Here is a 25,677-nt window from a genome sequence, read left to right on the forward strand (position 1 = left end):
CATATGCTAATACAGGTGCATGAGTGAGACAGTTTTTTAGTTTCAGGAAAGCCTCTTCACATTCCAATGTCCACCGATCTCCAAAGGGTTCATTAGGCCGGTGATATAATTCAGGGTTAATCTTTTATTTTCTCGACTCTCTCAGCTTAGTATTTTTTACAGGAGGATAACCTTTTGTTAAATCAGTTAAGGGTTTTGCAATAGTTGAATACTGTGGCACAAATCTGCAATAATATCCGCAAAAACCCAAAAATGATCGTTCCTTTAGTTTTGTAGAACAAGGCCAATTATTCACTGCCTCAACTTTGGATGGGTCAGTAGCTATCCCATTTCGACTAACTATATGTCCTAAGTACTTTATTGAGGATTGACACAGATGACATTTATCCACAGACAGTTTTAGTCCTCCTTCTACCAGCCGATCTAGAACTTTGAGTAACCTGGTGTTATGTTCTTCCAGGGTACTGCCAAATACGATGATGTCATCAAGGTAGACTATAACTTCCCTATAAATCATATCTCCAACAATTTTGATCATTGTCCTTTGAAATGTAGCTGGGGCTCCCTTAATTCCCTGCGGCATATCAAAAATTCAAAGAACCCCAGTGGACATATAAAAGTTGTCTTTTCCCTGTCATTTGGACTCATAGGTATCTGGTACAACCCGCTTCTTAAATCTAAAACCAGTTACTTCCCTAAAGACAATCTAATGCCTCATCTATTCGAGGTACGGTGTACTGGTCAGGTATAGTGCGGTGGTTGAGAGTCCTATAGTCTACACTGTATGCAGTCGGGAAGCCGGCGGACCTAATCACGACAGCCAGCTTCCCGACCGTCATATCCCAGCAAGGGTCCATAGACAGGTGTCGATATGCTGATGCCTGTCATTAGACATACGCTGGGAGCCCGATGCCCAGCACCCCGATCGAAGGGACACCGAGCGCGGATATAGCTGCGCGGGGGACGGTTAGGTTTATGGTTCCCGGGGGTGACTTAGGGTTAGGCACCCCCCCGGCAGGTTAGGTTTAGGCTACGGGAAGGGGGGGGTTAGGTTTAGGCACCCCCGGGGGGAGGTTAGGATTAGGGTTAGGCACCCCCGTGGAGGTCTTAGGTTTAGGCAGCGGGGAAGGGGGAGTTAGGTTTAGACACTTAGAGGGGGGAGGTTAGGGTCAGGCACCCCTAAGGGAGGGTTAGGGGGTAGAATTAGATTAGCTAATACTTACCTGAGGACGATCGGGATTTCCACTGTTCCCGGGATGCCGGTGTCGGGATTCCAACCGACGGACATGTGTCTACACACATCCCTACTTCTTAACTTTTCTTCCTTGCCACCAAAATAGGGGATGCATAGGGAGTACGAGACTCAATGATCACTTGATTTTCAAAATTACAATAATGTATCTTGCAGCCAGGCATGTTATGTTTGTGGCAGGTTTCAGGCGACTTTGAGCCCATTCTCAATCTATTACAAACACGCCAGTTTTTAAAAATCTGTGGCTATTAGCCTATTACATTCCTCCATAAGTACCAATATATTGACACTCTCATTAGTCTTGTAGAAGGGTGGAAATAATGTAACTGGTTTATTTGATGTCTCCTGCCATGGTGATGAAGCTGTATATATCTGCACTATGGATATCTAGTAACAATGAATGAATACCTTTCTGTATCTGCCCTTTCCAAGGATTTTCTAATCGAGAATAAAGTGTTTTTATTTTTCCCTCCAGGTGTATAACGATACTGCTTTCTGCTCAATACCTGACTGCCCCCATTGCTTGCAGCCACATGAAAACAATGACTCTCCCGGGTAGTAGTATATTGATTCGTTTTGCGGGTTGTTGGCAGAAGATGTTCAAAGGCCAGAACTTGCTAATAACTAACACAGTGAGTTCTGGGATACTTCTGAGTATTGGAGACAGTATTCAACAGACACGAGAGATCAGGAAAGATCCAGATAGAAAAAGAGACTGGATGCGGACAGGTAAATGTTTTTAAGTTCTTGGTATGAAACGGTTCATTAAGTTATTGTTTTCAGGGATAACTGTATACTGTCCTTGCTCCTCCCACTCCAACACTCGCCCTTTGTAAAATAAGACCTTCTTAGCATGAGCGAGAAGAGTGTGGAAGAGACGGTTTTGGATACATTTACTGAAGTGAGAGTTTTAGAAGTGGAGATGTTGCCCATAGCAACCAATCAGATTCTACTTTACATTTAACTAGCACCTTCTAGAAGATAATAGAATCTGATTGGTTGCTAGGGGCAACATCTCCACTTCTAAGAACTCTCACTTTAGTAAATATACCCCCTTGGAGTCTTCTCAGTCCTGCTTGTGCAGTTTTTTGTTTTTTTCTTCATTGTTCACTGACAACACACTTCCTCCATGAGTCGAAGGTTGTAGAAGTGCACAGAAAGTATCCGGAACATCAGTTTGCATCTTATACTTTAAGGGATTATATGAGACTGGCACACAAATGTAACGTTTTGTGTTGCTGGATAAGCTATTTAAATGGGTTTCAAGAGGTGGAGGATGCAGATTACCCAGGTAGCCTATGGCTGCAGTCTCTTTCCTATTTTTACATAGGTGCCATTATACACCATCAGTGGAGCACCTTTTGTACCTTCAGAGTACAATTGTGTTTATATATCCTCTGTCCATACTGTCTTATTTTCAGGATATGATTTACAGTAGATTTACTAAGGGAAAGTTTACCAAAGCCACTGTATATAGGTGTCTTTGACCAATGGACAAACAAACCTGATTTATTCCTATTGTCGTTTTAAGACTACTGATCAAAGCTGCCAACGATTGGTGGCTTTGGAAAGACTTAAACGAGGCTCCAATTATCAGAATTTTAGGAAAAATTGAAATGCTGAAATCATTAGGGGGATTGTCCAATAAGGGGTAAATTTACTAAGAATCATGTCTGACCCGTGTTTGTCCGAGAATTAAACACGGGTAGGAACGATCATACATGGTTGTTTTTTTTGTTAAAGAAATTCGGAAATTTACTAAGCTCCCATGTTTGACATAATTGTGTTTTCCGATGGTGTATGTGACCGTTCCTACCCATGTTTCCTCCCCGTGTTACCCTAGCCTAACACTCCTGAACAAGCAGCCTGCACGTATCGGTGAGATACGTGCAGGCTGCTTATGTGTAATAATATATGAAGAAAGGGTGCACACACACCGTAGATGGTATAATTTTATTGCACACTAAACGCACACACACACACACACACACACACACATACATACTTACCTTATCCCCAGTGATCGGTCCCCTTCTCCAGTAGAAATCCATGGTTATTTCTAAAAAAAAAAAATTTAAATACTCACCTTCCTCCATGCAAAGGTCGGTATTCTTCTCCAGCGGAGTCCTGGCCATACAAAAAAAAAATAAAACAAGTTACCCAGACCACGGACAATGACGAGATGTATGTGTTTCCACGTACATCTCTTCCAGGGCAAATGACTGAGACCTTGTGGATTTCATCACTTGCCGGGCCGCCAGCCAATCAGAGGCCACTCTAGAGTAAGCAGACGCTGATTGGCTGTGACTAGCGTGGCTGTTAATTGAATAGTTTAAAAGATTACTGTGACAGATATTATAAGGTGGAGCTTGATGGTGATTTTTGACAAAGTTAAGAAGAGGATAAACTTGGTGTGATAATTTCATTAGCGGTAACTGAAAGTTATCCTCTGATGAGAAGATCATTATATTTTCCCAAATAGAATGACACATAAACCATTCAAAGAGAGCGCATATAGTATCTTAGAAAACTGAATATCATTTATTACAACAAAATGCACATAAGAAAAAAAGACATATAATAAAAGTCCATGATTAGTTAATATAGTACTCACTGAAGAGATTAAATACCAAAGTATCAGTATATATCTTATTTAAGATATATATAAAAATTTGTAAAAAACATAAATACATATGGCATCAGTTAGAAAGCAGGACTGTGTGTTTAAATATTACCGGATGTCTGGAAATCCTGACAAACACGCAGTGTCAATGGGGCAATACTGATGTCCTGCATCTTCCATCTGCACACTACAGGAATATTTGCTGAGGAAAAGTTTATTGTTCAAGATTTTTTTATATATATTTTTCATCAAACCTCAGGTATAATATATGGACTCACTCTCATCGGAGGGTACTATATTAACTAATCATTGACTTTTATTATATGTCTTTTCTTCATCGGGGTCCACAGCCGATACGTTTGGGTATATAATCCAGTCACCAAACAGTTAAACGAGCTCTCTGCTCCTAGGATGCATCGGGTCCTCCACTTATATACCCCGCCCCTGGCCATAGATAACCAGTTCTTCCTGTTTGGTGTAGTACACCACATAGACAGTGGGACTGCTGGAGCAGTCCCGCAGACGAGTAAAAAAATAAAAAAAAAAGAGAGTCTAACTCTCCACCTGGGCGGGCGGCACGTGCTGACTGAAGGAAGCAGCTAAGTGTCTGATGGGAGACGCGCCGGTCGCCCGCTCCATCTACCCCCTCCGGCGCCGCAACACTGATGTCGAACCAGTGATTTCGGTAGGGGCACAGGGACCTGGACTGCAACCGGGACAGGGGATGCAGGTAAGGTGGGATCGGTGGCCGCTGACGCCTGGACCACGTGGCCCCGCGCTGCAGTGAGGAGTCAGGTAAACTGTCTACCGCACTAGAGCACCAGGATATGATGATTCCTGACAGCTGGGGGTCAGTTGGCTGCGACCATGTCAGTTTGCCGGTCGGGTCCAGGCAGGGGAGGTCTGCTTTCCCCGGCGGCCCCTCCTCCAATTCACACGCTGGCCCAGCTTGATGTTCACAGCGTCTGGATTGCTTCTCCCAGCTTCCCCATATGAGTCAGCCTCAGAACACTTCAGTTGCTCTCAGTCGCTGCACACTCAGGAGGCTGGATCAGTCTCCCTCTCCTACGGTGACAGGTTTTTACAGTGCTCTCTAGCCTACTAGGGCTGTTCGTAGTGACAAGAGCTTAAAAATTGCATATGCTCATAGGGGTGTTTTATGCATTACAAGTAATTTTGTGTGTATGGTACTACCTTTTATGCCTGAATAACTGTCAGTTTGTATCCTATCACTGCTGTGTGTTCTCCCATTGTCCCTCTGCTGCAGGTGTGTGGGAGTTGGGGTGAAACCGAAATCACATGTGTTCTCAGAAACTTGGCATAAGATTATGTCTAAGGAGTCTGAAAGACAGGTGGCAGAAGCCCCTGTGCTGGTATCCTGTTTGGCCTGCAAAGCAGGATTATCCCCACAGGATTTTATACAAAATGGATTGTGTGGTAACTGCTTTAGACAGTCACCACATCAATCAAGCTTACCAGCCTCTGGATCAGAACCCCCTTGGGCTTCTTTTTTCACAGATTATGGCACAAGTGGCGGAACGTTTGGCTGCCCCAGCACCCCCAGTATGGGGATACCCTTAGCAGATGCAACCCCCTATGGTTATGCCCTCTATGTTCCTATCATGGATGGACATAGAGCTGGTCGAGGCATGGCGTCATCCTCAGCAGCTTTTCAGCAACCGCTGCAGGCCGCCAGACCGATGCAGCCAAAGACCAGGCTGCGTTTGGCTTCTCACACAGGTTGAGCCACAGAGAGGGGTGAGTACTCCAGTAAGTCCTCAGAAGAGGAGGACGTACATTATTCTTCTCAGGAGTCTATCTCCGAAGAAGATGACGATAATTTTTCAGTAGCTGACGTTCCCTTTTTGATTAGGGCAGTCAAATCGGTGCTGTATATAGATGAAGGGGAGCCTCCGCATAGAAAGGCGCCGGTGTTTAAACGCCAGAAGGTGGTCAAAGCCGAGTTCCCCAAGTCAGAGCACCTGACGGAGCTTATGGGGGAAGCATGGGGTTGTCCAGGTAGAAAATTCCATCCCTCAAAAAGGGTGGCGGCCTTATACCCATTTCTGTCAGAAGAATGTGCAAAATGGGAAATTCCGCCATCTGTTTATGCGCATGTGGCACAACTGGTAAAAAGTGCCACGCTACCTATACCATCTGCATCCTCACTTAAATAAATAGAAGGCTTGAAGGTTGTCTCAAGACATTCTTCTCACTCTCAGGAGCGGCCACTCATCCAGCTATGGCTACAGCTTGGGTTTCCAAGGCCATTGAAGAATGGATGAAGACATTGGCAGAATCTCTACCAGATGCATCCAAGGAACAGCTGGAGATTATTTCCTTTGTTAAGGAAGCAGCGTCTTATCTGAGTCATCAGGAAGATCAAGCAAGAAGGCAGTATGGCATCCAGAAGGCAGAAGGCAGTATGGCATCCAGCGTGGCCGAGATGCCATTGGTTCATCGATCTACAGTGTCTCGCCGTGGACACTCCGTGGCTTCTTCCGTTAAGACGAGATCTGTTAATACAGGGTCCCTGTCTGTACCCGGATCTGACTCATATATCTTTGACGGCATGGCTCTTGAGGCCTCCGTCTTGAGGAAGAAGGGATATTCTGAGTCTGTGATACAGACAATGCTGAAGGCACGTAAACCAGCCTCGGCCAGGATTTACTATAGAATTTGGCATCGTTTTTTCAGTTGTGTGAACTGATGAAATATGACCCGGAGATTTTTAGGGTCTCTAGAGTGCTTGCCTTTCTTCAAACTGGTTTGGAGAAGGGGCTCCACCTAGCCACCTTGAGGGTGCAGGTTTGTGCTTTCTCGGTTTGGTTTCAGCGGAAAGTCGCGCTGATGCCAGATGTGAGAACATTTTTTCAGGGAGTGCTAAGGGTTCAGCCTCCCTTTGTTCCCCCGGTGGCCCCGTGGGATTTGTCTCTAGTTCTCAGGGCTTTACAGGCTCCACCGTTTGAGCCCCTGAAATCGGTGGACCGCAAATGGTTGACAGCGAAGACCGTGTTTCTTCTGGCCATTTCATCTGCAAGCAGAGTCTCTGATCTAGCAGCGCTTTCTTTCCGCTCCCCCTTTTTAATTTTTCATCGGGATAGAGCGGTACTTCGTACTAGGGCGGGATACCTTCCAAAAGTTCCATATGAATGAAGAAATTGTGGTTCCAGCCTTTCAGAATACAAGCCTTTCGGGAGGTGAGGCTTCCTTAGATGTTGTCCGTGCGCTACGAATTTGTGTGGATCGCACTAACAGCATGAGGAAGTCTGATTCCCTTTTTGTACTGTATGGCTGTCATTAGCGGGGCTGGCCAGCCAATAAGCAGACCCTGGCCAGATGGATTCGGATGGCAATTTCTCAGGCATACACACAGGCTAGTCTGGTGGTGCCGGACTCAGTAACGGCGCATTCTACACGGTCAGTGGGACCTTCATGGGCGGCCCGCCGGGGCGCCTCTGCTGAACAATTGTGCAGGGCAGCCACATGGTCTTGCGTCCATACTTTTGTCAAGTTCTACGCATTTTACACCTTTGCCTCTCAGGATGCCTCCTTCGGGCGTATGATTCTCCTCTCTTCCGAGATACAGGAGCGTCCCCGCCCTTAGAGATTATTGCTTTTGGATATCCCCAACGTATCGGTGTGGACCCCATGGACCCCGAAGAAGAAAATAAGAGTTACGGTATAACATACCTTCGTTAACTCTTTGTCTTCGTGGTCCATGGGGTCCACAGGAGAACATCTATCTACGAGTATATATGTATCCTCTAACAAGTAGACACATATGTGAAATGTGCTGAGCATCTGCATATTCTGCAGTTTGTAAACTACCTTAAGGAGGAGATATATCAAACCTTGGAGAGAGATAAAGTACCTATCAATCAGCTCCTAACTGCCATTTTTCAAACACAGCCTGTCAAATGACCGAAGCAGTTTCAGTTACCTACAAAAGTGTATTCAGTTTTCCCAGTAGTATCTCGCATAACATTTACTTATGATATTAGACTTTTAATTCCCCTGTGCTGCTAAGCGCTTGACAATAGCTTTATAGGAAACGATTTTTAGCTTTCTATCAAAGTGGGGCGCCTCTCTAAGCTCCAGACAAATTATTTTCATTTTTATTACAATGCATATCAAAAATAAATATCTTAAAATCTAATAGTCTAACACATTTATTTGTATTAATACCCAGGCAGTATGTTTGTCATTGGTAGCTGCTTAGCCCCACTGGACCATTACTGGTATATTTGGTTAGACCGATTATTACCTGGTGCGACTGTACAATTGGTAGTGAAGAAAGTTGTACTGGAACAAATCCTGGCATCACCAGTTCTGGGAACATTGTTTTTCATGGGTAAGCATGCATAACTTTTCCTAATGTCTAAAAAAAAACTGTAAAACTGATTGAAGACTTCAACTTTTGTTTCTCAATGGTGAGTGTTACATATTTTTTTTCTTACTTCACTGTGTCTGCTCATGTAGTATGTGCTGAGAGATGCATCCTCAAACTCAAGGCTCAATTTATTTTATTTTCTCCTTTCATTTCTCCAATGTAATTATTAAGAGATTCATTTATGTGAAATGTGCTGTGGATCTGCATATTCTGCAATTCGTAAAGTGATCTTGTTGACTTTATGCAGCTTTTAGAAAACTGTTAATACGCATGTTCCCAGAGTTTACCATTCACTAAAGTTCCATTGTCACTGTCTCTGTCCCATAATCTCCTTTATCACCTTCCAAATACCTCTTGTTAATCTTTTTATGCATGGTAATCTCCACAAAATACAATAGTTTGTGGTTTTATTAGCCAGAAGGGGTAATGTGCACATCTGGGATGAGTACGGGATGCCGGCGGTCAAAATCACGAGGCCGGCATCCCGAAAGGGTTAGGATACAGACATCTGTCGGTAGGAATCCTAACCCCCCCACTCCCCATTGTGCCTAAACCTAACCTCCCCCTCCCCTCCTAGTGCCTAACCCATAACCCTCAGCCCAACCCCGCTACTTCCCTTCGGGATGCTGGTGTCGGCATTCCAGCGCCAGTATTGTAAGCACCGGCATCCCCTGTGTCGGGATACTGAATGAATCTCGCATATCTTTGTAAGTAAAGTATGACACCGATGAGGTGTAAAAATGATAGAGCAGGCACCAAACCTAAATGCTGCCCAAATTAGCAGAATATTACAAAGCCAGTTTATTTCTTTTAAAGCAAATTGGTATGAAATTGATAAGTGTGTTGACCCCAAACAACTTTCAATCCCAATCAGCTTTTGATGAGCATAAATCAATGTTTGGTACAGGTGAAAGATCCAGTATGTGAATGACCTTGATCTGCCAAAGTGTGGAGTCATCAGCCTGACACATTCACTGGACACAACTGAAATATTTACTTGATTTGAGCTTCAGGTGACTGGGTCCTCCCACTTTGTTGGACAAACTGGTGAAAGATGCGTATGGGCAGCTTAAGTGTAGTAAAACAGTTTTTCCCTGTATTAAGTATAACGTTAGAATGTCTTTAACAGATATTTTAACTTGCGTGTTGTGAAGCAACACTATCCAAGTGAGAATATGAGAGTACACACTGCTATAGAGTCCTGTCCATGTCTCACAATAATATCCAGAATAAATAGCACCTCTAGTAACAATGATAAATACGAGTATCTACTGATACTTGTGGCAAAGTTTATGATCTTACTGTAAAGTGTATTATTTGGCAAAGGATGTATTATTTAATGCAGGTTTTCTCTAGATGTAATGTACCTAGAAAGATTCAGGGTGTACTCAACCCAAATGCATATAGTTAAGAAGAAAATCAGAGTTATGTTATAACATACCTTAGATAACACCTTTGCTTCGAGGTCCATAGGGTCTACAGAATCTACCTTGGGGTATATAGTGTAAATGATCCATTGCACTAAAAAGCTCTAGCTTTGTAGCTCCCAGCATGCATCGGTCCTCCTCCCTATATACCCTGCCCCCAGCCATTCAGTTTGTAAACAAGCCTAACAGCAAGAGATGGAAAGTAGAGAAGGAAGTACATCGCACACCAGAAACACTCAACATACGAAGAGGGAATCAGTGATACGAAACCCCCCCTCCCCCAAAAGAACAGATCCCAACTGAGGCCAGGTGCGTCAGGGAGGGTGCTCTGTGGACCCTATGGACCTTGAAGAAAAGGAGTTATCTAAGGTATGTTATACCATAACTCTGATTTTCTTCTTCCATAGGGTCCATAGAATCTACCTTGGGGACGTCCTAAAGCAGTTCCCTTAAGGGTGGGGACGCTCCTGCGCAGGGAGGAGAATCCGCCGCCCAAAGGCAGCATCCTGGGAGGCAAAGTATCAAATGCATAGAATTTGATAAAAGTATTGACGGAAGACCAAGTGGCTGCCTTGCAATGCTGTTCAGCCAAGACACCATGTCTAACCACCCACGATAGTCCCACAGACCGAGTAGAATGTGCTGTCATCTTGTTTGGGGAACTTGTCGTACACAGCCAGCGAGCAAAAGTCTGCTTGTTTGCTGGCCAGCCTCGTTTGTGAAACCCATATAACACAAAGGACCTCATTCAGAGGCGCTCGCAAAATGCGAGCGCTCGCTCTGAATGAGGGCGGCTGCATCTATTTTCTGAGCCGGCCTCCTGGCCACTCGCTAGGCTGTGGGTGACCACCCACAGCTTTAGCGAGCGGCCAAGTTGATGGTCGCGAGGGGCTTGCGACGAAACCCTTGTGGTAGGGTCTCGTCTGCCGCAAGCCCCAGTGAGCTTTCGGCTCTATTAGAGCCGGAAGCTCACCACTGACATCACGAGTGATGTCAGTGGGGCAGCCCCCAAACGGCAGACGTTCCGTCGGGAACGCCTCAGTTTGTGTAGCCACCCCCCAGCCCTGCCTACAAAATGGTGCGAGCTGTCGATCACCATCGACAGTCGCCCCTTTTGTAGTGAGTCTCGGAGCGAGAGATTTCTCTCTCGCTCCGGGGCTTGCGCACGCGCAGTGCGGCCGCTGCGCGTGTGCAGAGCCCAACATCGACCTGCTTGCAAGCGCTCAAGCGCTTGCGAACGGGTCTGAATGAGACCCAAAGAGCGAATCTGATTTCATGATGGAACTGGTACGATCCACGTAAATACGAAGGGCTCAAACCACATCCAAGGAAGCTTCACCTATAGATAGGTCTGAAGACTGAAAGGCCGGAACTACAATCTCCTCATTCATATGGAAACGGGAAACCACCTTTGGTAGGTAACCCACCTTAGTACGGAGGACAGCTCTATTTTGATGGAAAATCAATTATGGAGAGCGACATGACAGGGCTGCCAAGTCAGAAACTCTACGAGCCGAGGCGATAGCAAAGAGAACAAATACCTTCGCTGTCAACCATTTAAAGTCCACCATATCCAGAGGTTCAAAGGGAGCCGTCTGCAACGCCCTGAGAACCAAAGTCAAATCCCATGGAGCCACTGGAGGGACAAATGGAGGTTGTAGCCGGAGAACCCCCTGCAAGAATGTTCTAACATCCAGCAGAGGGGCAATTCTGTATTGGAACAAAACTGATAAAGCAGAAATCTGAACTCTCAAGGTAGCCAGGCGAACACCTAAGTCTAATCCTCCCTGAAGAAAAGCAAGTATTCTTAGGGTCATATTTTCTGTGAGCACACCAAAGAAAACATAAATGCCAAATTCTGATAGATGCGGGCGGAAGCAGGCTTCCTTGCCCTCAGCATCGTCTGAATCACTGAGGCCGAAAAACCTTTGGCCTTGAGGATGGTAGACTCAACAGCCATGCTGTCAAAGAAAATTGAGGTAAATCCTGATATAGGCAGGGACCCTGCTCCAGCAGATGCGGCCGTAGAGGCAGTGGAAGCGGACTGTCTATGGATAGATAAGTCAGGTCTGAGAACCAATGCCTCCTGGGCCAGGCAGAGGCTATTAGTATTATCCTGCCACCTTCCTGCTTGAACTTTCTGATGACCCTTGGGAGGAGGGAGATTGGAGGAAACAGGTATGCCAACCTGAAGTCCCATCTCACCACCAGAGCATTCAAGAAGGCGGCTGAGGGGTCCCTTATTCTAGACCCATACCTGGGGACTTTGTGATTGTGACGTGATACCATGAGGTCTACATCCAGTACTCCCTGCTTGTCCACCCGAAGTTGAAAGACATCCGGATGAAGTACACTTTCTCCGGCATGTATATCCTGGCGACTTAGGAAGTCTGCTTCCCAGTTGATAACACCTGGGATGAATATTGCAGAGATTTCTGGAAGATGGCATTCTGGCCACAGCAGAATTTCCGCCACTTCCTTCATGGCTGCCAGACATCGTGTGCATCTCTGATGGTTGAGGTAGGCCACTGCCGTCACGTTGTCGGACTGAATCTGGACGTTCCTGCGCCAGTATGAGCGCTTAGTGCACTGCACGAAGCTTCAACATATTTATTGGTAGGAGACCTTCCTGAACCGTCCACCTTCCCTGAAAGGCGTCATGGCCTGTTACTGCTCCCCATCCTCGCATACTTGTATCTGTAGTGAGGAGTACCCAATCTGGGACCCATAACGCACGACCCTTGTTTAAATGAGTCATCTCCAACCACCATGCGAGGGAGAGCCGAACCTCTGGCGAGATGCGGATCATCTGAGACTTAATCCGATGATACTGACCATCCCAATGAGCCAGAATCCAATTCTGCAGGGACCTGGAGTGGAACTGTGCATAAGCCACCATATCGAATGTCAATACCATGGAGCCCAGTACCTGCATCGCCAAGTGTACTGACACTCTTTGCTTGCAGAGAAGTCTGTGCACACAAGCCTGTAGTGCCACAATCTTGTTTTCTGGTAGGAGAATTCTCTGTCCCAGAGAGTCCAGCAGCGCCCCCAAGTGCACCACCTGCTGGGTTGGAGAAAGAGAGGAATTTTTCCAATTTATTATCCAGCCGTGCTCTTGTAGGCATACAATGGTCTTCTGGAGATGACATTGTAACATCTCCTGAGATTGTGCTAATATCAGGAGGTCATCCAAATATGGCAGTATCCTGACTCCTTGTCGCCTGAGAAGAGCCGTCATGACTGCCATTATCCTGGTAAATATCCGAAGAGCTGAGGCCAGCCCGAAGGGTAGAGCCTGAAATTGGTAATGTTGTTGATCTACCGCCAATCTCAAAAATCTTTGGTGGGATCGTGCAATCGGCACATGCAAATATGCATCCTGTATGTCCAGGGAGACCATGAAATCCCCAGGCTCCATTGCCAGCATTAATAAATATAATTTTGCAAAGACACAAAAAAAGAAAGAAAAAAGACAAATATGCCTTACATGGGGCACTCTTGCAAGATATATAAACAGTCAGAAAGATGCTAAATGAAATAATTAAAACTTAACATTTAATTTTATCCTTAAAATGAATTCTCTATTGATAAAAAAAGTATATTAATGAATGAATCAATCAGGTTAATACTTCTCATAAATAGATGACAATATACCACCTTGTTGATAGGGAAATATGCAATGTGAAAAATTAATTAACACATCCTCTTCCAAAATCACAAGGTGTAAGATGAAAAACGGTTTACTGTACTATAGGTCCTAAATATTACTGAGTGTACAAATAAATAATCAAAAGGACAAATATAGTAAACAGAGCAATTGAAAACGCAAATTTTCTATTTGAGAATACACATGTAAATTGCATGTGCGAAAATGGCGAAAATATACATGTAATGAACTTCAATCTCAGAGCCCTTGGTAAAAATTATAATGGGCTAGCACACCAAAGAAAAAATGGATATGGTGCCAATATTTATATAGTCAAGTACATATAGTACAACATATAGTTTGCAGCATATAGTAGATATATCCTATAAATAAGGCATCTATAACATTTAAATAGTCTTGATGTCTGTTGATGAATTGACATGAACAAAATATATAAATAAAGCAATATATCAATGACAAAATCAATATAAATTAAACCCAAACAATAGGTAATTCAAATAGCAGATTAGTGTCCACATTTGGTGGAATAATGGACAATGAGATATGCTCAGCGTTAATGTCTGTCACCTGACTAAAAGTGGAAATAAACCACTGTTGAAGGAAGTAAGGCCTGGGGAAGAACAACGTGGGATCACTTCTACTGTCCCCTATCTGAATCAAAAGGGGGATGAGAGAGTGACAGCCACGTGGATCCCAGGTGAAACAACAGACAGCGCTTCTGCTGTCTGGGATAGGGCTGCGTCTCTCCCCTGATACCAAAGGGCATTGCAGGGGGAGTCAGCAGCTGAAAACCCAGATGAGAGAGCACTAGAGAGAGATAGGAAAGTACCTGAGTAGTGAATCAATAGCTGCAAAGCGGTGTGCTGAGACGTTCCTGTTGCTGTGAGCGTGTGGACGCGCGTTTCGCCGGAGCTTGGTCACCTGATCGTCAGGAATTTCCTCTGACATACTGGTAAATAAAGGACTGAAGTCCAATCAAGCGGCTGTGTCTAGGAGTGACAGAGACATCGCCCTATGCACAAGCACATGGGATTCTGACAAATCACAGACAGACACTACCATCCAAGGGAGTGACTAATGAGATTAATTAGCATATGTAAACGAAGTAGAGAAACATCGTGGTTACTGCATAAAGTGATGATTATAATGAGACCATATGAGCAGATATTAGATTAAGAATATTAGAACAACACCAGTCTCTTAAGAGATGTATAAAAGTATATAATAGAGATCAATATAAAACATAAAAGTATACATCTATAGATAAAGATGCAGAAAAATGAATTAAAATAATGTATAACGATCATATATACTGGTGATAGGCATCATAATATTGATGCCATTGAGAAAATATTATATTGTGAGGTATTGTGAGAATAAATCACATATAAAGTACATAAACAATAATAAGGCAGTGGGAATATACACAGAAGAAGACTAGTGTACAAAAAACTAGATAAGAGTATGTGTAGAAAAGTGAAGAAAAAAGAAAAATGTATGTGTACGGGAGTGTGAAGGATGTGTTAGATGGTATGTGAATATACATATCAAAAGAAGATTGATTAGCCAATGTGAAAAGATAAATTAAGTGTAAAGGACCATGAACAAAAAAGTGAAATGTGGATGAATAAAGGAAGTGAAGTGATGGTAAAGGGAATGTGGTAATGAGGTCCTGGTTACAATAAGTGACTTAGAAATGTGAAAAAATATATGGAAAGTGAACGTCAGGGATAATGATGATATGAAAAATAAGAATATAATGATGAGAAGGAAAAAATAATGATATAAAATGAGGAAAACCTCTAAGTGATAGTACATTACAGAGTAAATAATGCAAAAAACAGTATTGGAGACTGGAGGTGTTGAAAATCCGGTCATAGATAAATTATGATCATTGAAGCAGAAGAATATATAGAAGAAAATGAGAAAAAAAAGAAAGAGATATATATGTGAGAATGAACGGGAGTACTGTAGGAAGAATAAAAGAAAGTTATTCAGTAAGGAACACCCCATAATTTATGTTTTCGTTTAGGCAATCAGGCATCAGAGTCCCTAATCGAAAGATCCATTCACTCTGCTTCATTTGTAGGGTCCTGTTGATATCACCCCCTCTTATGGCCTAATTTGATCCTCTCCAAACAAAAGAAGTTTAGGTCTTGTATGCGCCCAGAATGTTTGGTATGAAAATGCCTAGCCACACTGGTAAGTTGTTTCATCTTGGTAATATCAGTTCCTGCATTGCGTATATTACCTATATGCTCAAGAATCCTAATCTTGATCATCCTAGAGGTCATACCCACATATTTCTTCTCGCACGGGCACAAAATGCAATATATAACATTGATAGTTCTACAGTTGAAAAATTCCTTAATCCTAGTTTCTTGCCCAAATTTGTCTGAGACAATCTCTATGTTGGTTATGTGGGAGCATGCTTTAAACATACCACAGGGGTGGCTACCTACAATTGTAGGTTGTCTAGTAGGATGGCATGTAAGATGGCTTCTTACGAGGCGGTCTTTGAGATTGGGTGCCCTCCGCCAACTCATATTGACCTTATCTTCCAAGCTGGCTGCTAAATCCTGATCTGATAATAAGATGTGCCAGTGTTTTTGTAATGCATCTCTGGGTTCTCTCCAACTGTTACAAAAGTCCCCAATGAATCTGATCTTATTAGAATTCGATTTTAATGGTTTTTTACTGAATATCAAAGTCTCTCTTTGAGTTGTCAAAACTTCATTATAGGCTTTTTTGATTAATCTTTTGCTATATCCTCTATCACGTAGTCTGGATGTTAGTTCTTTACTCTGAGTCTTGAATAATATATCTTCTGAGCAATTGCGTCTCAATCTAAGGAACTCACCTTTCGGAATGTTGTTGATGGTAGGGGGAAAGTGGGAGCTACTGTTATGCAGCAGACTGTTAGTAGAAGTTTCTTTTCTATGGATCTCCGAGCAGATCTCTCCATTAATACCCTTGAAAATCCTAAGGTCAAGAAATGCAATACTGGTGTTGCTGCTGTTACAAGTAAATCTCAAATTCAAGTTATTATCATTAAGAGAGTCAACAAATTTGTCCAATTCGCTTAGTGAGCCATCCCAGATGATTAAAATATCATCTATGTATCGCATCCAACTGATGATATGTAGGGTATGGTGCTCGTTGTGATCCTGAAAAAACGTGTTCTCTCTCCCACCACCCCAAAAACAAATTGGCATATGTGGGTGCACAGGCTGCACCCATTGCTGTTCCTCTTGTCTGTATGTAAAATCTATTATTGAAGATAAAGTAATTATAATGAAGAACAAAATCAAGGAGTTCCAAAAGAAAATTCTGGAAATCTCCCAGACCCTCCATACTAAGAAAATATCTAACGGCTTGGATACCTAAATCGTGAATGATAGAGGTGTAGAGAGATTCCACGTCCAAGCTGACAAGAAGGTAATCAGTGGCAAGGGAGATGTCGTGTATTTTTCTCAAGACATCTGTTGTATCCTTAGTATATGAAGGAAGACTGAGGACATGTTGTCGCAGGTGAACATCAAGAAAACAGCTAGCCTTTTCCAAAAGACCCCCCTTACCTGATACAATTGGCCTACCTGGTGGGTCCACCAGGTTTTTGTGGACTTTGGGTAACAGGTAGAACGTGGGAGTTCTCGGGTATGATACCCATAGGTAATCATACTCAATCTTGGTAATGGTACCATTATAGAAGGCCCTGTCTATGATCCTAAGATAACGTGTTTTGAAGTTATCCGTAGGATCAAATAAGGTTGTTTGGTAACAGGAGACGTCATGTAGTTGTCTATTAGCCTCATTCAGATATTGGTCCAGTGGCCATATCACAATATTGCCGCCTTTGTCGGATGGTTTGATCACTACATCATCCCATTTCTTGATATGTTCCAAAGCTTGTCTATGTGAGAATGTGAGGTTCTCATAGGGTTTACGTTTCCTTTGTTGCCTATAAATATGATCAAATTCTTGGGAGACCAATTTCAGAAAGACGCCAACTTCAGGACAAAGTGTCTCTGGAGGAAAGAAGGTGGAACGCTTTTTACATATAGGTCTTGAAGAGAGGGGTTGTGGACTACTTGGCTCAGTTTCTTGATCTAATTCCATCAAAGCTGCAAGAGCTTCTTGCTCTAGCTGGGTAATCTCATCCATATTGGTGCTCACGGTCATCTCTTCAGATCTGAGTTGTTTGGAATTATGAAATTTGGTTAATAGAAGTTTCCTTCCAAAGAGTTTTAGGTTCGTTTCCCATTTAAATCTATTAAAATAATGGGTTGGGGAAAAGGAGAGACCTCTACTCAGAACCTGATTCTGTGCCTCACTGAGAATGTGTTTGGATAAATTAATAATTTTGAGAGATGACATAGAGCATACTATTTCTTGTGGGTCCTTGTCGAATATCGGCTGGGAGATTGAATTTCCCATCTTTCTTTTTTTCTTGCCCCCCCGCCTCGTTTTGGATAGACGGGGCGTCCACGGGTACCCCTGGTTTCTTCTAAAAAAATTGGAAAATGTGTTGAATGATCACCTCTCAGGGTTGATTGATTGGTGGAATGGGCATTAAGATCACCAAAGTCATCTGTGTCAGATATGTCCGTCTCTGATGAGGAAGGTGTATGATCCAAAGGGCCAACGTTCCTCCTCCTTTGGGTTCTATTCCAGTGAAAAATGTTACCGGTTGTGAAGTCGTGTTTGTCTCTGTTGAATTTGTTACGTTTGCGGTCAATTATTGTTTTATCATATTCTTCTAAATCTTTTTTAATTTTATTGAAGGAATTTTGGAATGCCGGATTTTGTTCCCACTGTTCTAAATTTTGGCCTAATTTTTCAACCTCTCTGGAACATTCGTCTAGCACTAAGTGATCGTGCTTGATTAATATCCCAATCAGCTCTTGGGAGCATTTGAGTAGATCGTTCTCCCAATCTTTACGTAGATTTTCAGTGCATAATTCAGAAGTGGGGAATAGTTTGGGACGTAATCCTCTAGGGGTAATTTTATGTTTCACATAATTCTCTAAGCTGATGACATCCCAATTGATACGGGTTTGTTTCTGTAGAGTCCGTTTAAGTATTAAAAGCTCATCTTCCCAACCAGAAACTGAATCCAAAACATTAGTCTCCGTAGAAAAAATACCCTCAAAATCTTCCAAACGACGTCTATTGTTTAATTCAGTTTTGAGGTTGAAACTTGTCATTATGAGTACCAGATTTTAGGAGTTTTATCATATGAATTATGATAGAAAGAGATACGTATCTGTCTTAATAAGTAATAGTAAGTCAGAGTTATTACAGTGAAAAATAGAGAAAAATGTAAGGAAAAGAAGAATAAACAGTAAATATCTAAATGAATAGACACTGTGCAGGGCTCAAGAACTGAGGGAAACTCAGAAAAAAATCTCAAATGCAAAAAGGTAAGAGTCCGCACAAGTTTAACCAATAAATCGTTAATTAGAAATAATTATACATAAGATATACCAACATAGGGGTCTATTAAAGTGATGAATTTCATTAAATGACGCTGGGTTGGTGGTGCGCCCACGATATTTGTGTAAAACACATGAATAAATATAATTTTGCAAAGACACAAAAAAAGAAAGAAAAAAGACAAATATGCCTTACATGGGGCACTCTTGCAAGATATATAAACAGTCAGAAAGATGCTAAATGAAATAATTAAAACTTAACATTTAATTTTATCCTTAAAATGAATTCTCTATTGATAAAAAAAAGTATATTAATGAATGAATCAATCAGGTTAATACTTCTCATAAATAGATGACAATATACCACCTTGTTGATAGGGAAATATGCAATGGTGAAAAATTAATTAACCCATCCTCTTCCAAAATCACAAGGTGTAAGATGAAAAACGGTTTACTGTACTATAGGTCCTAAATATTACTGAGTGTACAAATAAATAATCAAAAGGACAAGTATAGTAAACAGAGCAATTGAAAACGCAAATTTTCTATTTGAGAATACACATGTAAATTGCATGTGCGAAAATGGCGAAAATATACATGTAATGAACTTCAATCTCAGAGCCCTTGGTAAAAATTATAATGGGCTAGCACACCAAAGAAAAAATGGATATGGTGCCAATATTTATATAGTCAAGGCACCAGTACATATAGTACAACATATAGTTTGCAGCATATAGTAGATATATTCTATAAATAAGGCATCTATAACATTTAAATAGTCTTGATGTCTGTTGATGAATTGACATGAACAAAATATATAAATAAAGCAATATATCAATGACAAAATCAATATAAATTAAACCCAAACAATAGGTAATTCAAATAGCAGATTAGTGTCCACATTTGGTGGAATAATGGACAATGAGATATGCTCAGCGTTAATGTCTGTCACCTGACTAAAAGTGGAAATAAACCACTGTTGAAGGAAGTAAGACCCGTGGAAGAACAACGTGGGATCACTTCTACTGTCCCCTATCTGAATCAAAAGGGGGATGAGAGAGTGACAGCCACGTGGATCCCAGGTGAAACAACAGACAGCGCTTCTGCTGTCTGGGATAGGGCTGCGTCTCTCCCCTGATACCAAATACTGTTTTTTGCATTATTTACTCTGTAATGTACTATCACTTAGAGGTTTTCCTCATTTTATATCATTATTTTTTCCTTCTCATCATTATATTCTTATTTTTCATATCATCATTATCCCTGACGTTCACTTTCCATATATTTTTTCACATTTCTAAGTCACTTATTGTAACCAGGACCTCATTACCACATTCCCTTTACTATCACTTCACTTCCTTTATTCATCCACATTTCACTTTTTTGTTCATGGTCCTTTACACTTAATTTATCTTTTCACATTGGCTAATCAATCTTCTTTTGATATGTATATTCACATACCATCTAACACATCCTTCACACTCCCGTACACATACATTTTTCTTTTTTCTTCACTTTTCTACACATACTCTTATCTAGTTTTTTGTACACTTGTCTTCTTCTGTGTATATTCCCACTGCCTTATTATTGTTTATGTACTTTATATTGGATTTATTCTCACAATACCTCACAATATAATATTTTCTCAATGGCATCAATATTATGATGCCTATCACCAGTATATATGATCGTTATACATTATTTTAATTCATTTTTCTGCATCTTTATCTTTATCTATAGATGTATACTTTTATGTTTTATATTTATCTCTATTATATACTTTTATACATCTCTTAAGAGACTGGTGTTGTTCTAATATTCTTAATCTAATATCTGCTCATATGGTCTCATTATAATCATCACTTTATGCAGTAACCACGATGTTTCTCTACTTTGTTTACATATGCTAATTAATCTCATTAGTCACTCCCTTGGATGGTAGTGTCTGTCTGTGATTTGTCAGAATCCCATGTGCTTGTGGATAGGGCAATGTCTCTGTCACTCCTAGACACAGCCGCTTGATTGGACTTCAGTCCTTTATTTACCAGTATGTCAGAGGAAATTCCTGACGATCAGGTGACCAAGCTCCGGCGAAACGCGCGTCCACACGCTCACAGCAACAGGAACGTCTCAGCACACCGCTTTGCAGCTATTGATTCACTACTCAGGTACTTTCCTATCTCTCTCTAGTGCTCTCTCATCTGGGTTTTCAGCTGCTGACTCCCCCTGCAATGCCCTTTGGTATCAGGGGAGAGACGCAGCCCTATCCCAGACAGCAGAAGCGCTGTCTGTTGTTTCACCTGGGATCCACGTGGCTGTCACTCTCTCATCCCCCTTTTGATTCAGATAGGGGACAGTAGAAGTGATCCCACGTTGTTCTTCCGCAGGCCTTACTTCCTTCAACAGTGGTTTATTTCCACTTTTAGTCAGGTGACAGACATTAACGCTGAGCATATCTCATTGTCCATTATTCCCCCAAATGTGGACACTAATCTGCTATTTGAATTACCTATTGTTTGGGTTTAATTTATATTGATTTTGTCATTGATATATTGCTTTATTTATATATTTTGTTCATGTCAATTCATCAACAGACATCAAGACTATTTAAATGTTATAGATGCCTTATTTATAGGATATATCTACCATATGCTGCAAACTATATGTTGTACTATATGTACTGGTGCCTTGACTATATAAATATTGGCACCATATCCATTTTTTCTTTGGTGTGCTAGCCCATTATAATTTTTACCAAGGGCTCTGAGATTGAAGTTCATTACATGTATATTTTCGCCATTTTCGCACATGCAATTTACATGTGTATTCTCAAATAGAAAATTTGCGTTTTCAATTGCTCTGTTTACTATACTTGTCCTTTTGATTATTTATTTGTACACTCAGTAATATTTAGGACCTATAGTACAGTAAACCGTTTTTCATCTTACACCTTGTGATTTTGGAAGAGGATGTGTTAATTAATTTTTCACATTGCATATTTCCCTATCAACAAGGTGGTATATTGTCATCTATTTATGAGAAGTATTAACCTGATTGATTCATTCATTAATATACTTTTTTTATCAATAGAGAATTCATTTTAAGGATAAAATTAAATGTTAAGTTTTAATTATTTCATTTAGCATCTTTCTGACTGTTTATATATCTTGCAAGAGTGCCCCATGTAAGGCATATTTGTCTTTTTTCTTTCTTTTTTTGTGCCTTTGCAAAATTATATTTATTCATGTGTTTTACACAAATATCGTGGGCGCACCACCAACCCAGCGTAATTTAATGAAATTCATCACTTTAATAGACCCCTATGTTGGTATATCTTATGTATAATTATTTCTAATTAACGATTTATTGGTTAAACTCGTGCGGACTCTTACCTTTTTGCATTTCTATCGCCAGCATAATTGACCGTAGGGTTTCCATACAGAATTTTGACACATGGATGAACCTGTTGAGAGACTTCAGATTCAGGATAGGGCGATGTGATCCATTTGGTTTTTTGAATCAAAAATAAATTTGAATAATAACCCTTTCACTGTTGCGTCACAGGGATGGGGACTATGACTCCTGACTTCAGGAAGGCCCTAATAGACTCCCGGTAGGCCGAAGTCCTGACCGAGTCTAAAGGAAGGTTTGTGTCCAGAAACCTCTGAGTTGGATGACTCAGGAACGTGATGGCATAACCCTGAGAAATCAGCTCTCGGACCCATGCATCTGTAGTTGCCTGTTACCAGGCGTGGGAGAACTGTAAGAGTCTGCCTCCAACCCTGAGACCCCCAAGGGGAGGAGGCCCGCCCCATCAGACAGTAGACTTACTATCTGGCTGGGAGGCAAGACGTTTGCTTGACCAAGATTTTTTGGGCTGATGTGTCCTGCGGGCCTGACTCTGTCTAGAGGAGGACTGACCCTTCACCCTACGCCGTGGGTGAAAGGACCGAGGTTTAGGCAGCGGGGAAGGGGGGGGTTTAGGGTTAGGCACTTAGAGGGGCGGATTAGGGTTAGGCACTTGGGGGGGAGGTTAGGGTTAGGGGGGTAGGTTAGGTTAGTTAATACTTACCTAGGGACGATCGGGATGTCCAGCGCTGTCGGCTTGCCGCTGCCGGGATCTGTTCCAGTGTCAGGCTGCCCCTGCCAGGAATCGAACCACTGGCCATGCGGCTGGCGGTATTTCATACCGATTCCCTTTTAAAGAGGATGCTGCAGGAATGGGTAATGTAGCGCTCCTAATCAGCCTTGTGATATGAGCGTCTATCGTTGTGGGAACTTCCCTTTTGTTACACACACCAAGTGCAAATGGGTATTGAGAGGTTGTATTCCTTGTAGCATGGAAATGCTTCCCAGGAGTACTCCATGCCTCAGACATAAGATTCGTCAGCTGATCAGACTGAGGAAAATGAGTCCTTAGCCACCTTCTGATGCCTAAAGACTACCTTGGTTGTCGGTGGTACCGCCTCTTCCTCTATACTAAGGACAGATCTAACCACTCTCACCAGATGGTCTTCTTCCACTGATTAAGACCCAGAACTCTGAGAGTCAGAATCTGAATAGAAGTCCAGGTCATCAAGAGGCAACTGATAGAAACCTCTCTTATGCCCCTGCTTTGCCACCACCTGTCTGGCTGCTGAGGAGCTATAGATGGCGGCATACTCTGACTAGAGTGAGAAGTAGAATCAACCCAACAGGGATTCAAGAGGGGCATATACATAGAAGGATGCCACTGCTTTGAATACCCCATAGCATAGGGAAATGCCGGAGCCGGCACTTCTGCAACTTTGTCCACTAAATGCGACAAAACCTGATGCCACCCAGGTGGTTCTAGCTCTGGAGCTCTAGATGTACTGGACTGAACAGGTAGCTGTTCACAACAGTGGCTACACAATCCATCCAGGTTAACATTTTGCTCAGACAGGCCTGCCAAGCAAGACACACATGATCTGCTGGCATATCATCCTTCTCACCTACACCTTTAGACATGACAAACGTATAAATGGTATAAGGTGTATAGCATAAATGCAATGTTACCACTTATCACTGAAACCCCCCACACCTTTCAGAGGGATGAGGAGAAACACAGTGATAGGTATAACTGACAGTTTGAAACAAAACAGGCGTACAATACAGCAGCTAGCATTAAAGTCACATACTAGTTTTCCTGCTAGGCTGTTTTAACGAGGTGCTGCGCCCTGCCCTCCTTCTGGAGGGCAAAAAGCGCCTTGCCATCACTGCGCAGTGCACCGCTAACACAGCTTGCAGGTGTCGTCTTCACCCGTGGGTCGCAGTGTCCCGCGGTTGGGGAAATGTACTGTAACCCGGTCACCGCCTATGAATAGACACTGGGCGCATGCATCTATTCTACCCGTCAGCAGCGCTTGGGGGCTGCCCGGCGTGTCTGTAAGTGCCGGGCACGCTCCCAAGAGTGACGAAAAGTTGACGCGTCTTACAGACATGCCCTTTTCAATGGCCACGCCCCTTTTCGGGTGCGTGCGAAAGTGCCCTCTCTAGCTCCGGCGCCCTGCCTGCCGCCGATGCTAGAGTGAACACTACACATACAATGCTTTAATACGCACAATTGCTATAGCAAATGGTACTCTGAATCAACTAGCCAGCCCCGGAGGGGTAATGGTAGGATATAGAGTGCTATATACCAGGCCCAAGGTAGAGATATACAGGGAGACAGAACAACAGCTACAGAAGTACACACACAAACGCGATCTGCAAGCGTCTCACCACGAGGTGGTCAAATATAGCAAACCAGACGCTGAAATCCGTACCAGAAGTTGCGTCTGGGTGGGGGAGGAGCGGCCGGGGGAGGGCCTTATCTCCCCTAAGCTGCAATTTTGATGGCACGGGTACGCTGGCCTCATAGTACTAGACGCTAACTAGTGCACTCTAGTGCTTCTACTACCCATCCGCGGCGACAGACGATATGGACCCGGCCGCTTTAGTGAGGACACGTCACACGAGGCCTTCACCCGATGCGTCTCCTACACCGGATGCTAGGACTGCCGTGCATTTACCTGTCATCTCCGTGACAGAACTGCAGTCCGGACCTCAGCAAAGGCGCTCGCTAAGCCACGCTGAGGCCCGCCGAGAACCTCAGGGCATATAGCGATACTGGTGTTTCCGGCCCCGGCTATGTATGTTAGTGTGTATATATAAGTGTATGTGTGTAAAAGTGTATATGTATGCATGTGTTAGTGTGTAAGTATGTGCTGTATATAATATATACATGTTTGCTATAAACTGTATGTGTGTGTGTGTGTGTATATATATATATATATATATATACACACACACGTTTGCTATACACTGTATATATTATATATATGTGTGTGTGTGTGTGTGTGTGCATATATACAATATGTATATGTAGATAGATAGAGACCGCCCCCTCCATTCAAAACCACCACCCCCCCCCCCCCCGCCCACCCAATACAATTTATTTCTTTTCCTTTGGAGTCGGTGCGCATGACTTCATGACATGCCGCTGGAAGGAAGAGGTCAGAGGAGCTGCAGCGTGTGAGGAGCAGCGCCAGACAGACCTGGAGGAGAAGGCAGAAGGAAGGCTCATTCTTCAAGGCGATAAGGTAAATTATGACTCATGAAACTTAGCGGTAGCAGGGGATGGAGGGTGGAGGGCCCAGGGGCCCTGCCTATTTTGTCAGTTCCTGGCCCCACAATTTCTAATGGCAGCCCTGGTCATCATCGCTGGCTAATCCACCGCCCGCCCGTGACAGAGATGTGTTGCAAGTACCCTCACCCCAGACCATAGATCTATAGCATTGGATAGCGATCCACATAGATACCGGGGACTGCTGCTGTGCACTCGTCTCTGCACGTATATTTTCTAGCGCTGCCGCAT

The 25,677-nt window shown here is 42.8% G+C and overlaps 1 protein-coding gene across 9 annotated transcripts in view; it reads left to right on the plus strand.

Moving 5' to 3' along the window:
* LOC148501156 (mpv17-like protein 2) overlaps positions 1 to 25,677 on the plus strand; it is a 63,118-nt gene that overhangs the window by 13,330 nt on the left and 24,111 nt on the right. For all 9 annotated transcript variants that reach the window (XM_088450873.1, XM_088450867.1, XM_088450868.1 and 6 more), the window contains 2 exons: positions 1,728 to 1,981; positions 8,068 to 8,229. In XM_088450873.1, coding sequence (XP_088306999.1) covers positions 1,786 to 1,981; positions 8,068 to 8,229 — 358 coding nt within the window. In that variant the 5' untranslated portion in view covers positions 1,728 to 1,785. The remainder of the gene's footprint in view (positions 1 to 1,727; positions 1,982 to 8,067; positions 8,230 to 25,677) is intronic.

The sequence above is a fragment of the Taudactylus pleione genome, unplaced genomic scaffold (genome assembly GCF_031769625.1).
Source record: "Taudactylus pleione unplaced genomic scaffold, aTauple2 ptg000532l, whole genome shotgun sequence".
NCBI classification, from domain to species: domain Eukaryota; kingdom Metazoa; phylum Chordata; class Amphibia; order Anura; family Myobatrachidae; genus Taudactylus; species Taudactylus pleione.